The 17,359-nt window shown below is 36.0% G+C and overlaps 1 protein-coding gene across 1 annotated transcript in view; it reads left to right on the plus strand.

The window, feature by feature from the left end:
- DPYD (dihydropyrimidine dehydrogenase) overlaps nucleotides 1-17,359 on the plus strand; it is an 828,315-nt gene that overhangs the window by 404,957 nt on the left and 405,999 nt on the right. The window contains exon 13 of the mRNA XM_012801700.2: nucleotides 9,916-10,131. Within this exon, the coding sequence (XP_012657154.1) occupies nucleotides 9,916-10,131 (216 nt within the window). The remainder of the gene's footprint in view (nucleotides 1-9,915; nucleotides 10,132-17,359) is intronic.

Consider the following 17,359-nt stretch of genomic DNA (forward strand, 5'->3'; position numbering starts at 1 on the left):
TGGATTCTGCTAGAGATAGTGATAGTCTCCAGAAAATAATACTGAAATATGTCATGGCTAAATGCTGTTTTCATGCTAAGTTTTCCACTTAGGATCACAGTGCTGAGATGACTTTAGGTCAGTTTCACTGGGAAACTCAGTCTTTGGACTTAACTAGTATCAGATAAGCATGTGATCTTACTTTTGGTCCTTGTAATGGCGAGTAGTAAAGTCAAATTTGCTTATGGCATTGACAAATGAAGTCCATTTCAGTTGTTTATAAATACACATGCAGCAAACCCTATAGGATTTCTATGCTCTTGACTAGCTGTCATTCAGGCTAAATCGTGATGTGCTCCTTAGTTAATATTTTGAAATAATAATTATGCAACAGAGGCTTGACTTTATGCTATTAAAAATTCTATGTGTGATGATGTCAACATTTTGTGTACAGAAAGGGATTTTTATAAAAAGGAAATCAAGGAAGAATGAGAAATGAGGCTCCGTCGGATCGCACTGTCCAAACCACAACTCTCTAGTTGGTGAGAGAGGAAGAAAATGCCATGACTAATAAATAATTGTAATGCCTTTTATTGACTTTGTATAGGGCTCTAAACTTTTATTAAATGGCAGCATTTGACCTGAAAAGTAATCTAAAATGAAATTGTCTCCATAAAAGCAGAATATTTCCTCGCCAATACAGCAGTAGATGCCTATTTCAGGCAGAGATTACTCAGTCTTAGAATAGGCAGAAAAAAATAAAATCTTACCCATGCTATCCAGAGCCTAACTTTAATGTATGTTGATGGAGTATGAAAGAAATTGGGCATTGTGGTGTCACTTGGCCCAAATTGGCTATAAATAAGTATTTTCGATCCCATGGTGAATTTATACTGCCCTGATGCCTGGGGGCTAATGACAATATCACAGTAAAACAAAATACCCCAAACCTTTAATTTGCTGGGAAAAAATTTTTACACAAATTAACCTAATTTGAAATTTTGAGGAAACTGTGTTTCTTTGCCTTTAGTAATTTAGTAAAGTTAAGCCTTCAGTTATGAAAGATCATATAGAAAAATATCCAGATATAAGTGGTATAATGGAAGGCTGAAAACCAAGAGCTCTGTGTTCAAGTTCTGAATTAATTACTCATTCATTTTCTGCCCTTTGACCTTTGATAGTTGTGTTGCCTTTTTAGTTTTCCTACTAGTGGTTCTGAGACAGAACAGCGTAATTACAGAGGTAACATTCTCAGCATAAGGACTTAGCTTTTAAAATTTTCATTGCCTTAGCTTGGCCCTCACTGTTTTCCTCCATAAAAAGGGCAAAATTATAACTTTATGTGATTTCAAAATACAAATATAATGTTAGAAGTAAATAATCTAATTTGTTGAATATCTGCTTTGTGTTAATTATTTTCAGGAACATAACATTCACATTATACTCAAAATTACTTCTGTGTTAACTATTTTCTCCATCTTAGAAATTATAAAACTATGCTGAATGTGGTTGAGATGGATATGGCCAGGGAGATCATTTGAGTCAACCACTTTATACCTGAGTTAGGAAGCTGAGAACCAAAATAGGGATCAGTATTGCATTTTTTGTCCTTCATGTAACCAGTTCTCAAAATTGTGATTATTCAGCTTTAGGTCATTTTCTATATATTTTTTCTTTCTTTCTTTCTTTCTTTTTTTTTTTTTTTTTTTTATTAAATCATAGCTGTGTACATGAATGCAATCATGGGGTACAATGAGCTGGTTTTAATACAATTTGAAATGCTTTCATCAAACTGGTCAACATAGCCTTCACAGCATTTTCTTAGTTATTGTGTTAAGACATTTGTATTCTACACCTAGTAACAGTGCATCTCACTTTCTATATATTGAACGGTCACTATATGCCAGACAAAATCCCATGGAAATATTGCCTTAAAATAGATGTTTTTTAAATCAATTTTCATTTTAAAAAATTGATAAAAAAACCATTGGAAATCTAGCCTTAAAATAGATTTTTTTAAAATCAGTTTTGTTCTGTGTGTTGTTCCCGGTATACCTAGTACTTTGTTTACCTCATAGTTGGTGGTTGGCTGATAAAATGTCTGCTATAAGTAGGCACATGAAAAAATATGGTTGAAAAAATTGATATGTTTTGTAACTGTTTTAGATTGTAGGCACATGAATTTGGGGAACAGATTTGTTGCAAGGTCACTTGGCTCATTGGTGACAGATAATTACCTTACTTAGATTGCTAAAAGATCTGGTGCTTGATGGTGGGTAGAGTTAACATGGAAATAGAAGGAGGAATACGAGCACACCAGTGCTTTGTGATTTTTCTCATTTTCCTCTCAACCATCCTTCACCATCAAAATCATTATTCCTGTTGGAAGTGACCTCTGAGCCAGTACACTGGTTTCCTCCCTGCACTCTATCCTCACCTTAACCTATTTCATAGAATTCCCCTTCCAGAAATACAAGGGTTAATAGGTTAACACAAAAGCAAGTATTGGCTGATGTGTTGTTGACTTACAATTTTGAGTTTTTTATTCCAAGTCTTAATATTTAACATCACTGCTGTCACCTTTCTTAAATGTCACGTTCTTTTATTTACCTTCATCACTCTCACCTTGATCAGACTGACTTCTTTGTGTTACATGGATTTGCTGTCAGGCACCACCCTGTGCTGGTCACCAGGCTTTTCTTACTCTAGTCATTGACATCTTGTCAGCAATGTCACCACCTTTGCCTTTGAGCCTGTCAATATGGCAATTGTTACCTCTTTGATTGACACTCTTGAAAATTTGTCAACGTGTTGTATATTATTTTGGGGAGATACCTGTCTAACTTAAGGCCATTTCTTAAAGTCCATTTCTATTTTATTCTTTGGACAGATCTATTGGCTTGTATGAAATGTAGGCTGTAATAGTCTACGTGTTATTACCTTAGCAGATGATAAAACCATAGAATTTAAAAGAAACCAATAGGTAACTAAAGTTTAATGGATAAGTAGCTTGAACCCATTCCTTCATGTGATCTATAGAGTATACCAAAATCTATTAATTTGTGAATTATTAATATTTAGAACAAAAATGGGGAAAAACTACATTTATAAAGGGCAAGAGAAACAGTTTCACTTTCTAAACATTACCCATCACTCGAGCTGGTGCAGCACTATGCCAGGAAGATTCACTTCAGGCTATGATTATTTCATTGAGGAAAGAGACACTAAGGCAGATGTCCAGCTTCCCCAGCACTGGGGGACACTGCCTGAGAGGCCCCCTTCTGCCTCACCTCACAGGGAAATTGGCATGGCTAGACCCCTGAGGACAAGGATGAAAAAGAAAGGTCCAGGAGCTTCAGACTTTGGCTATAGCCACATCCCCCACCCCACAGACACACACATACTTTTCCAAATAGGTGCTCTCAAGCAACTTCACCAAAAAGAGGAATCCCTTCAACAAATCCTCCCAATGGCAGAGCCCAGCCAGGAGCACTCAGAGAACCTGGTTAGCCAGTGCATCCAACCACAGAGCCCAACCGGGCGCCCTGCATCACAATAAAGCCCACCCTCAGCCAGTCCCATGCAAATGCAGAGCCCTCCTAGTTGGCCCTCACATCAGCCGCAGGATCTTCCAGACTGTAGACCCTGGTCTACCTTGAAGAATTATGATTAAAAAAGAATGAATAAGTACAAAACATTATTATTTGGTGTGTGATAAGTATTACTTGCAAATAGACAAACATCTTACTGATAGTGAAAATCAAATGTGTCCTGTTTTTATGGTAGGCCTTAATTTTTGGGCAACATGTTGAGGCTTGTCAGAGAAGATAACTTTATTCACAGGTGGAGGTCCCAGGTGATCACATTTTAAAGTATCTGTCCAACTTAAACAGTACTTTGTTTACTTGAACAGGCCTCCAGTAGCTACTTAGTAGAATAAAGTAGACATCTAACACAATCTTGGCCAAACTGAATTCTTGTGATTTAGGAACTTAGAGGCAAATTCATATTACTAAAGTATTCTCAGCCTTGAATACACAGTGAATAAATCCTTTGAAGGTATTTTTAAGAGACTCATGTTTGAGTCCCACTCCAGGGGATTCTGATATAAATATAATGGAGCCTATCTGGACTGGACATTGAAATTTTAATCTGAGGCTAGTTTCTGATACTTGCCACCAAAGAAGTCCTTTGGAACTCAAAAGTCTGGAAATCAGAAGTCAAGGAGGATAGAAAGAATACTTTATTGCAGGCAAGACTCTGGCAAAATTGTGAGATTGTTGAAATTTTATGTCACATTATGTGACTGAATTATGGAATATATAGATAGTTATTTGCATAGCAACTTAATTACCCAGGATAGCTACTTACCATTCTCACTAGATGAGGGGTCTTTGGAGAGCCTTTCCTAAGTTCAACTGCCTTCCAGAAGTAAGAGTTGAATGTTAGAACATTAAAATCATAGAATAATAGACTTTTCTATATTGGGGATAAAGTTAATAACTATGTCATCTAAATAATTTCATATAACTAATTATCATCTTCCTAGAAACAGCTGTGAAAAAGAGGCTAAGTACCCAAGGTCACTAGCCCAATACATTCAACAAGTATTTTAAGCATCTTTCTACCAAGTCTTATGCTAGATGCGAAAATCAAATCAGGCAGGAGACATATATATGAGGGCTATTGGGAAAGTATTCAGCCATGTATGTCTCTATTTTTTATATTATATGGCTGAATACTTTCCAGACAGCCCTCATATGTAAGCAAAAACTCCCAGGTATGATGAGGGAGTAACTTAGCTTGTGGGGAAAACAACAGGACTGACTCTTGAAGACTTAATTGAAATCTTCAAAGAACTCAAACCAGGCAGGAAAGAATATTCGGGGCCAAAAATAAAGACAAACAAAAACAAAACAACAGCAACAACAACAACAAAAACCCTCTGAAAATGCATAGATGCATTAATGATGTTCTTTTATTTGAGAAATTATTAACTTGAGAAGCTAAAGAAAGAGGTGTGATGAGCGAGTGGTGGACATGAGAGTCCAGATCACAGTAGGAATTATATAATGCTAAGGAGTTCAGGCTTTATTCTCTGTGTTGTAAAGAACCATGAAGAAATTTGCAGATAGAACTAAATGGACAGAATATAAGTATAACCCATATAAATCTGAGACTTCTCGTTATGCTTGTTATGGAATTAACTTTTGGAAATTGTAAGTGATTAAAATCTTTACTCAGTTTCCTCAATTTTTCTCCTCAATTTTCCCACTAAGTGTATTTTGAACAAAGATGTCGTGATGTACAGATGGTTCTTGCTTTGCAATGGGAAGAGAAAGAGAGAAATGATGAAAATTTAAGTTCTTATATTTATACCTTTAAACTATGCCTCAATTTCAAACCACATAGGTAAATAAGATATGCAACAAAAAACTAGAATGTCAAAAAGCATTATAATTATGATATAAAAATATATAATTTATATTATCATATTAAATATTATAATTATAATATAAATATCCTATAAAGATAAAAATGTTCAACCTACAGGAGAGATGAAGATTTAGAAAGTGTATGATCATTCTTTAAAACATATTTGAGAACTGACATCTGAAAAAGTGATTTTATTTATCTATAGATCTGCAGAGGACAGAATCACTTTCAAGAGTAAGCGTTTTATAGAGATGCATATTTTTAAGTCCAGTGGAGACAATTATTTGGCGAGGTCACTGTGGATCATTGTCCTCAAAGAACTTATGATCTAACTGAAGAGAAAATTAACATGTACATCCAAGTATGATGACTGCTGAAGTGGAGGCATATATTAAATTGTAAAATAGCAGATAAAAGAGTGAGCTTAAAAGAGTGAGCTACATCAGAAAAGGCATTCGATGGTATAAGGAAGCATATGTTTGAATCAATCACTTGAGTTTGGAAAGATTATTAAGAGTTTGATGGCTGAAGAAAGTCTTAGATTTAAATTTTAGGCAGGGGAAAATGTGTGAGCTAATCTGTGGAGACGTGTAACAGTGTGATGGACAATATAATTTAACTTTTGTGCGTAGTTGGTGGCAGGTTGGTTAGTAGCGTTTTTGTCATAACATTCCCTGTCATAACATTCAGGGATTTTGTCTTGTTTTTATATCATCAAGTTTTAAATAAACACTTACTGAATGAATAAATGAATGAAAATAGTTTTATGTGAATGTTAAGGATGGAGTCTAACTAGGTACATTGGGAGTACATTACTCCCAGACAATGCCATACAAAGACATTTTAAATTAGTTTCCTGAAAAATATGGGGAAATTCAACCATATTAACACTTAAGTATATAAGCAAATATTTTCAGTGTAATTAATAAAGCAATGCTCCTTTATGCCCTAGGAGTGTTCCAGATAAAATAATTTATCTGTAATGACCAGGGAAGACTTCAGAACAATTCAGAAAGAGTATTTAGCAGTAGGTAGACCAGAAAGATATGAAGGGGGCAGAGGCAGGGAGGCATGAAGTATTTTTGAGTAGAAATAATTTGAACATGTTATTTTTGAAGGGTAGCTTAAGAACATTAGCCAACAAGATAGAAAAAGATATATAATTTATTGTTATTTTGTGGCTAGTTGAGTAACTAAGAATGTCGTAAGTTGTATTCATTTAAACACCTTTGAGTTTAGTTTTCTCTTTGTAAAATATAGATTTTTAAGTAGATCACCTCTTCTAGCTCTTTATATAATTTTTGTTAATAGTAAATATAACTGAAAAAGTTGATTTAATGAAGTCTGTGGAAACTAAATGGGTCATTTGCCTTACTCTTCACTTAATGCATTCTAGATTATCGTTGCTTGCTCTAAAAGATTGTTAGTATATGTTTAAGTCTATGTTTGTCTCATACCAATTAATTTGTGTTCATTATGAAACATGAAAAATACAATTAGTAAAAATTCAGGGCTATGTAAAACTCTGATTCTGAGAAAGAATTCTGTTGTTTATCCTTTATAATGCAGACATATAACAAAAAGATACACGTGTATTTTACTGGAAATTTAGGATTTATGTATAATGTTAACTCACTAATTTTTCACTCAGTAGGTGATGAACACACTTGCATGTCCATAAACTCTTTTCTTCTGTATCCTTTCTTAGATTCGCATAACCTTACTTTCCACAGCAGAACTATTATCCAATGAATCCCCTTTGTTCAACATTTAGGGTTTTTTTTCTTGTATCTCTTTTCACTAACACTACTGGAACACTGGAAAAATAGTATTGCCTGAAATTGAAAATCTGGACAGCATATTCTTTAGAGGGAAATTTGATGAGATAAACAAGTTGAATTTGATTAGGGCCAGGTGTCCACACCCAAAGGTCTCGAAGTGTCCTGAAAAGCTGAGTTTGAAGATTGCAGTGGGAGTTTGGGGGCATTAGCTTTGTGGTGAGAGATGGATCTGGATATACTTGAGTTTCCCCAGGAAGACTACAAAGTGGGAACAGGCTTTTAAAAGCCTTCTGTTCTGAAAGGCTTCAGAAAAGAGGACCTAGAACAGGAGATGGTGGTGTGGGGTTGAACAGAGTAGATTACTGTAGCTCCACATTCTGGCAAAAAACCACAAGGCAAAAGCAAAAAATAGCCCCGTGTAGGCATAGTATGAAAAACACTGCCTTTTAGAAGTGAAGATTTTACCTCATATTATATATACACATCAGTAGAATTTTTGTGATGAAAATAAAATATAAACTTTTAAAAAGCTGTACTTCTTGTTTGAAGGAATTTTGTATTTGTGCGTGTATGTGTTTATTTTTTGTTATTTGTTGTTTGCCTTGGTGTATTTACTTCTTGCTTTGGTTTTGAAGCTTAAAGAAAATCGTGCAAAATTTGTTCAAATCATTCCTTTTCTAAGTATTAAAGTAGCAATCTTAAGAATTTCATAGTAATGCTTTAGTTATTTAAAACTATGTAAGTTAAGCAATATAAGTTGAACAGCACACTTATATCTGCCTCCTTGGGCTACGATCTAATGTCATATATAGCTAGAATAATGAACAAACTAAAATTCATCCCTAAGATTGAAGATATTAGATATTTTGGTATACAGCCAGAAAAAGAGAAGGAAACTTACAATGTCATTTACTTCACCTTATAAAGTTCAAGTATGTGGGACCACATATTTTTCTGCTCTTGGCATTACAGACAAATTTGCCAAATGTTATTTCCAAGATTCTGCAGATAGGGAAGGTGCTTCTAAATATTTCCCAGTATTAACCAATCCCTGTGTTGGGAAATTTTCCTCAGTCTAACCTAAAACTCAATTGGTTCTATTTATATTATGTTTACACAGAGCTAAGAAAATGCCTTCAAAGAGTGGATTCTGTCTACATTTATCCTCATTGATACCCACACAAAATGTGTATATGTCAACACACACACACATATACACATTTCAAAGTATCTCTCCCCTTGCCTATATTATATATTATGGCTTTTGTCTTCGCTAATAATCCTTTTAATAGAATTGCAGTTTTATGTGAGGACAGAAGATATTATTTTCACAATCAGACTTTCTAATATTCAGAAATGTGCCTTGCAGCCCAGACCATCACTGGCAGGCGGTGCTAACCATAGCTGAAGCCTGGATGCCATTAGGTACCTCCTTGAAGGTACCAGAGACATATTAGTGTTTCAAATGGCGAGTTTGATGCTTTTTTACACATTAAGTGAACTTTGCTTTGCATTATAAATGGTAGAAGGCCTGGAATAATTTCTATGCAAGTCATGGTAATCTTTATCTACACAAGACACACTCCTGTAAAATTAAAGTTCTGCTCAAATAACCTTTCTTTTGAGTGATGATTCACAAGAGAAAGGAGTTTTACTTCTGAATTAACTAGCCCTGTCCATTCAGCAACTGCTTGGCTGAGAAAATTCATCTTTTTTTAAAAAAATATTTTGCAGTATTATTTGTCTTTCAGAGATAAACAGAGAGAAAGAGAGAGGGAGAGAAAAAAGAGAGAGAGAGAAGGGGAGAAGGAGAGAGAGAGCAAGGAAAAGACTTTAGAAACAAAGGCCTGATGGAATCTTTAACAGCCTCCCAGACAGAAAGGAAGACAGCACTTGGCAAGCACCCTCGTGCACAGCAGCTTCAGTCTGCCATGTGCTAAGCATCAGTGTTTTTGTTAAATAATGACCATAATCCTGCAAGGTAACGTTATTGCAGAAATCACTTAATAAAGAGAAATCAGCAGTTTTCAGTGCCAGTTGAAGATTTTGACATAAACTGGTACATGTTTGATTTTTGCAACAAACTCCCCTAATGCCTATGAGTATATACGTGGATACCACCCACTTTCCAAATTAGATGTCTCCCTATGGCTTATGATTTCTTGCATTTTACAACATCCCTCCGAGGTAGGAAATTAGCCAAGCATTCCTGCTGCCGTACTGAAAACTGAAGAGGAGAAAAGACAGGGACATGTTGGGTGGCTTTCCTAAAATTACATAAACGGTAGTGTGATTACTGGAAATTGCATTCAGGTCTCCTGACTTGCTGTAGCCCGTATCTCTGAGCACTAAAGACATTTTCATAAATTAAATGCAAGGAGGCTAGGTTAATGAGACCAGAGAGAGAAATTCAAAAATTGTTACCTTTTGTGGTTTTAAAATCTCTGTATGTTTTAAATAGAGTTGTTTATTTTTTAATTGATTTTATTTCTGTTAATACTCTCTAACTTACCTTGGAAATTAAATAAGTATGAATGATATTATGTAAACATGATTCACTGTTAACTGCCTTTTTTTTTTTTTTGGCCAGTTTTTGTCATTATAAACATACTAATGTAACCATATTAATTCAAAGGTTGTGTTGAAGTGATTTTTGCTAAAGCATTACATGGACAATTCAGATGCAATACTACAGCAATTATTTGTTTATTTTTTACAGTCACAATATGGAGTGTCAGTTTCTGCCCAGCCTGAACTACCTCTTTTTTACACTCCTATTGATCGCGTGGACATTAGTGTGGAAATGGCTGGATTGAAGTTTATAAATCCTTTTGGACTTGCTAGTGCAACTCCAGCTACCAGCACATCAATGATTCGAAGAGCTTTTGAAGCTGGATGGGGCTTTGCTCTGACCAAAACTTTCTCTCTTGATAAGGTAAGAAAATGTTTTTGAAATACTGTTTAAATGTCAATTATGTGTTTTAATTCAGACATAAATATAATGGAAACTTTTGTTTGGCTGTTAAATAATTTGACAAGACATCGTTACACATGAGTCTTTAATTTCCTTCCATTCCTTCCTCCCATGGAAAGAAGGGGAGGCATATAACATGTTTCCCCGAAAATAAGACACTATCTTATATTTATTTTTTCTGAAGAAGACACACTAGGGCTTATTCTCAGGGGATGTCTTCCTCTCCGCACTGAAATGCATGGAGCATATCTGCATAGCCATTCCCATCACTAGGTCTTATTATGGGGATAGGGCTTATATTTAACAAATGCATAGAAATCCTGCTAGGGCTCATTTGGGGGGTAGGTCTTATTTTCGGGGAAACACAGTGTTTCTCATTTTATATCATCAAGAAAGCATCAAAAATGCAAATGGACCAGAAGTGACTGGTGATTCTTATTTTGACATTGTTAATAGTTTCGTGATTTCTGGGCATGCATCAATGAGGACTTAGGCCTCAGTTCAAAATCGGGAAGACAATGACCTCAGTTTGTATCAAATCCTCGGATCCAACTTAGGTGAAAAAGAATCTCTCAGTGTAATTCTTTTGTTCTCTAAGATTCTTCAGTAGTTTTTTAATACAGAAACTTTCCTCAAAAACATACACCCTGAGTTTCATTTTGACATTGTTGCAACTTTGTACTCACACCGGAAGTGGGCGTTCTATATTGAGTAAGACATAAACTACACAGAAAGGTTGAAATTTATTCTTCAAAGTACACGAAGCCCATAAATGCATGTGTTGGAAGTAGGAGGCCCTAGAAGGCTATATCCTTAGATGGTTTGAAGCAGAAAAGAGCAGCAGAGTTTCCCATTTTTAGAGCATCTATTGATAAAATTATAAATGCAAAACCTGTTCGTGCATTTAGTTCTCCCTGGTAGTTAGTAATAATTAATGTATAAGAAAGTGTGAATCTAGTGACTAAGCACAGAGTATCATTATTTGAATCAGCCTTATCCTTAGGCAGAGAAAATAATAGAGAACAAACATGCCCCATTAAGCACATCTCTCCCTCTTTCTCCTCTTCCTAGGATCAATAGCCGGCATTATTATGGCTAAAACATTAAGGCTGCCTTATTCTGACAGCTCTACAAGATGTTACGTCTAAGGGTGGTCAAAAGATCTAGGGAATCCTCAAAAGTTAGATAACGCAGTGCACACAAAACATACTTCGTAAATAGTCTTAGATTTAAATATTGAAAGAGAGTTCTCTTTACCAAATAAATGGGCCGAATATTTAGAAATACTCCTATTAAAGTATAAGAATGAACAGACTATCTTGGATTCAGCTTTAGAATATCACGAATCAATCATTTACAACCCTGCGGAATATTGGCAGTATATTTGTCTTTGTTTCAATTCATCCCTTAAGAATTACTGGGAAGCTGTAATCAAACATTTAATCCATTGAGAAAAAGTGAGTCTGGGCATTTGCTGACTATATTAGTCACGCTACTTAAAAATATATATGCATACATCTGTGGTGTGTGTGTACAGAACTAGGTGGCTAATTGGGTACAAGTGAAGTATCATAGCAAAGAACCTGCTTTGAATTGGGGATGATTTCTTTGCTTGCGGAAATTGAATTCTGATTAATCAGAGACATCAGTCTTTTACTCTGTTGGTGACATGCATTGATTTGTGATGCTGTGTCTTTCAGTAACCTAGGAGCAGTTGCCTTTATTAAGAAATACATGTGGAAGCTAACTTCCTTCTAAACTTCCAATTTGAATTTAATCTATCAATTTAGAAGTCTGTGATGCCGGTTCAAAAGGGGAGTTAGGAACAAATGCAAATTAAATTTGGCACATGAAACATAACCATGCGGGCCTTTCAGGGAGACCTATTTTACTTACTTTGATGGTGGGCAAAACAAAATGTTGTGCAGATGATTTCAAACATATTTGTGCAGATTGCAATGACAAAAATAATGATGCCACCGTGGGCTTATATAATACTGTTTTCAGAAACGATTATTTTCCATAAATGATTGTACAGAGTAGTCTGTTTGCCTCAAAGACATCTACATTTTTTTTTATTTTCTTATATGGTCCCCTGATTAGTGATTAAACTTGTAGTGAATATTTAATTACGTCTCGGGAGCCGCTTCCTATTTTTTTGTATTGATAGAATGTTGTCGTCTACAACTCGGTAGTATGAACACATGTTTTTCCCACAGCCTTTTCCTAAATATGTCTATTAAAATATTATATGTACTATGCATTTGTGTGACATTATGGCGTATCCATTTAGATTAGCCTTATTATAATTTATGATGGCAATCAAGAATCTATTTAAAATGTATTAAAATTCAGAATCTTGACATTTGAAATTTGGATGCTCTTAATATGACAAAGGTTATTCTATGGAGTTTTGTTATCATATGAAATATTAATATTTCACAATACGGTTTTGATGAAGTACAATTTTCCCAGCCTGCATATAATAAAGAAATTAAATGCTTACCAGGGGAGTTCAGTAAAAATTAGAGCCCTGCCTGAACATCTGCTAGAAATTTTATTATCCTGTCCTACTGACAGTGTGGTCCCTCGCTGTTTTTCTAGATTGACAGCCGAATATTGCACTGATTTCTGCAGCAAATATGTTTAGGTGAACTTTGTTTCCTTTTTTTTATATTTTTGGGGGGATTTCAGAACATGCTTTTGATTTCCATCCTATGTTTTTTTTTTATACTCTTGACATTTGTAGATGCCAGATTGAGGTCTAGTACACTGTGGCACTGATGGACCACTGACTCACAGCGAAATGCCAGCTGATATCTCAGTCAACAGAAATATTATTATTCTTTACTGTGCGGTCTCTATAAAAGCTGCACGTGGTTTCTTTAAGGAGGCAAGTGATCAGATTTTTAATGTCAAATATAAAAAGATCTGTTTCCTTTTGTTAAGTAACATCAAAGATAGCTTTTATTAACTATATCCTTCCTCCCCACTTCCGTCTTTTCAAGAATGTCCCCAAATCACTACCTTGCTTCTCCAGAGAGTCTATGACTTAGGAAGATGGTAAATTATATTTAAAATATAATTATATGAATTTAGTTTTTATTTAAATATATATTGGCTTCAGTTTAAATTTTAAAACGTGGGATGGTAATTGATCTGTCAAGCTTGATTAAAGCTAAATTATCATGACAATGCGTGCTCTGTTTAATGGGGAGTATTAGAAATGATTTGGACTTCAGATAAAATAAACCCCTTGATCTGTGTTCATATTATATTGACAGAAGATAGATAAAAACATTTTGTTTTCATTAATCATCTCCGTAAATTCCATCCTCTCCCAGAGCTCCATGTTACAGAGTGCAAATCTCTAACATCTAAGTGAAAGTTGGATATACCGTTGTCAGTACACAGATAAATAAACTAGGAAGTGTTTATTGCTATCCTGAATCAAATCCAAACGTCACCAACAGTTTATTTCATTTATAAGATGTGTGTGTGTGTGTATAATATATCAATATAAACTTGAATGCTGTGAGTGAATACATTTTGTTTTAATAAGTATTAGGTGATTAGGTAAATAGGTAAACATAGAATGGGTCTCCATCAACATATAATGCTAATAACGAAAAGCTGAAAATCTTTAAGATTCTTCTATTTTTTCAATCAAAGTATTGATTGTAGCTGTTTCTGTAAATTATCGTCTTATACTGCATCGCACAGTGCTTAGTATATATGAAGAGTTTGATAAATATTTCATAAATGTTTGTTAGATAAATGAATAAATGGATTTTTTGGTAACAGCATATTGAGTTTCTTTTTTTTTCCCCCTCAGCCATGTGAACAGACAGTTAACATATAAAACAATCAATCAATGGTTTTGAGTATTGATCTCAATTAAAGAAGTAAAGGGCACTTTAAAATTTTTCATATCCTCCGTTGCATTCTATATACATCTGTACACATCTAGAAATGAAAATGCCAGTGGAATTTCTAAAAGCATAGATTGTGTTTTCACACTTAGGTTGTTGAATAAGCCTTTAAACTATAGAGCATTTTTAAGAAAGATTATTTTTAAGCAAATAATTCCCTTAGATAAAGCCTAACAAATGCGGAGAGACAGTGTACTGTGGGGAAGAGAATTTTGGCCTCAGAGATTCAATCTGGCTCAGCTTTCCAAGCTCATTGTCTCCATCCAAACCTGCTTCTAAGTCATCATCTTGGACACGTTGTTTAATATTGTAGGTCGTTGTTATGGTTATTATTTGTCATGTTATGAAATATTTATGGAGTGTTTAGAATGTATAGATAATGCTTTCCATAACTTACATCACTTAATCTTCACAAAGTCCCTACAGGACAGATAGTATTTGTTTTTCAGATGAAGTTCTAGTCTGAGAACACTACATAAACTGCCCAGGATTTAAAACAATCATCATGTATTTGATCACAATCATGTATATTGGCAGTGGGAGCCAGATGCATATGACAGTTCTTCTGTTTAACATAGTCTCTGCTGGCCTGAGTCCTGCATTTTCATTTCGTTGGTGGGATATCCGGGGACTGGCAGGTGTCCTCACTAACTTCCCTGTAGTGTTAAGTGGGGTTGCTGTAATTGGTGAGATGGCAAAGCCCTTATTTCTGTCTCTTCCTAATTTCTCTTGCCTTATGGTGTTTTTCCTCATCAAGAAGGCTAGTTTAGGCTTATTTACAAGGGAGCAGTATTCCATTGGAACAAGACTGGAGGCTGAAAGACCTCTTGAGACAAAAATGCCCAAGTCACAAAGCAAGTTAGAAGATTAGCTTATGTTCAAGAAGTCGGTAAATGACATCCATCGTTTACTAGAAGAAATGCAAAATTGTATTACAACTTGACCCCATCTTTTTAACTTGGATGTATGGAAGATAAATAATTTGTCTATTTCATAAAATTTCTGATAAATAGAAGCTGAACCTAAATAACCTCATAGACATCTGAACATGAGGCAGAACACAAGACCATAAACGTTGAGCCTGAGGCCATCATTTGATGACATTTGAGGTGGCCTGGAAAGGGCTGGATGCAGGTTGCACATGAGAAGGATGTGAATTGCCAAGACCAGAGAGTAAATCAGGACTGTTTCCAAGGAGGCTGCAGTAATTCTTCAATGCTGTGTGTGTCTCTTTGGGATGTGTTTTGGCAGTTCTTCTCATCAATAATAAATGACATTTAAGAACCACAGTTTGATAGTTTCCTTCAGAAAAAGGATACATGGAGGGCCTGTAGAAATCACTTATCCATAGCAATATTGGAAATCAGTTTGGCACATGTTTTCAGGTCCCCTTACTCCATGGATAGAGGATATTGCATGATTAGGGTCCAGTTCTACACTCTGCTTTCCACTCCCTGAAAGCAGTTTCCTAACTCATAGTTCCCATCTCCTATAAGCTCTGCCCTCTGAGCCATTGAATTCACTCCTCTGAGGTATGTGGCCCTTGTTGTTATTGTTTGATTACTTCTGTTTGTTTTGGCAAATGACCAGTAAGGGGAGCTGAGTAGTTTACTCAGCCAGTTCCTGCCCATAGAAAGTGAAATCACCCTATTCCTCTCTTATTTTGAATTGTCCCTTTTATTTCTAACTCATGGTGATGCCCTCATGCAATTTTCTCAAATTCTTTTTGAATCTATCATGGGTTGACTCCATGCCCCAAAGCCACATCTATCATTTTTTTTTTTCAATCTGGGAGGGTCTTCCTGCTGTGGCACGATGCCTGTAAGAATCCCTGCTGTCTACAAGGAATCTACTAGGACCTGCCTTCAGTCCTTCTGAAGTCCTAACAAACTATCTTATTGTAATACTATGTCATCATTAAGGTACCTCCCTTTATATAAAGAAAAGCTTTCGTTTCTAACCCTGTGGGTCCTAGGCCCTTTTGATTTGCTCTGAATTTCCCTGAGCCCTTCTCGCACTTCTTTGACCTAATTATGCTTGGGTGGAAACACTCAACCAGCCCTGTCTGCCTTTTGTCTAGAGATCTCCTCTGTCAGACCCACAAATACTTTAAGGACACTTCCTGTCTTCAGAATTATCACCAATGACGTTCTTGCCAATTGCTCTGTTACTCCGTAACACAGGCTGCTCTTTTCCCACCCTCCAATCACAAATTTCACACCATATTTCAAGCCTCTGCCGAGAGTTTGTTTGCCATTCTTCCAGGCTTACTAACTGCCTGTTGTTGTTTATTCAAGCCACTGTCTGTTTCACAATGTCAAAGTGAAGGCCGCGTGTTTTAGGTTTTGTCATGCTAGCATCATTGATCTATTGCTGCATGTCAGACTCCCTCCCTCCCCACACACACACAAAAAACATCAACCAGTGGCATTCCCTTGGCTCTATAGTCTGGCAGTGTGGTCAAGGCTGAACTGAGTTGGCCTTTGCTCCATGTGGTGTTGGTTGTCATCACTGGCAGATTTGCAGTTAATTGACAGGATGCCCAGTGGCTGGACCTTGATGGTGTTAGTCACAGGCCTCTATCCTCAGCTGCCATGACTAGGCCTGTTCATCTCCATATGGTCTCACCTTTAAAGAGACTACATGAGGCTTGTTCACAAGATGGCATTGTTCCAAAAAGCACAAGGAGAAATTACAAGTCCTCTGGAGGCTAAGGGTCAGAAGTCGCACATTATAATTTTCATTGTATTCAGTTGGTTAGAGCAAGTCTCAAAGCCAGGTCAGGATGAAATTGCTCCTCCCACCCAAAGGCCTAAATCGACCACATCAGAGTTTGAACTAATGTCTGATACAAACCATGGCTCTTTCCACTGTACAGTACTTTTTCTCAATGTGTCCTCTCTGGACCTCATTACTTTCTATCTAAAGAGAAGCTGTTGAATGGCATCAGTGTTCTGCAGAGACCTGGACTTCAGGTCTGAGCAGGTGCACTGAGGGCTTCCTGCCCACTGCTTCAAGTGGAATAGCACCTCTGCTTTTACTTCTTTTGAGAAGTACAAATCACAGAGAAATTTCATAGTAAAAGTTTAGAGAGAGAGCAAGAGAATATTTTGATTGAAAGCTTCAGTGACTCCACTGTCATCAGATACCAGTTCTCCTAGGCTGTTTTTCTTCATGGCTTCCTCCGAGTCTTCCGACAATTTTGCTTGGGGTTTGATCTGCCTAGAATCCTTTGCACTCAGATGGTTACATGACTG

The sequence above is a fragment of the Otolemur garnettii genome, unplaced genomic scaffold (genome assembly GCF_000181295.1).
Source record: "Otolemur garnettii isolate 467f Iridium unplaced genomic scaffold, OtoGar3 scaffold00010, whole genome shotgun sequence".
Lineage (NCBI taxonomy): Eukaryota > Metazoa > Chordata > Mammalia > Primates > Galagidae > Otolemur > Otolemur garnettii.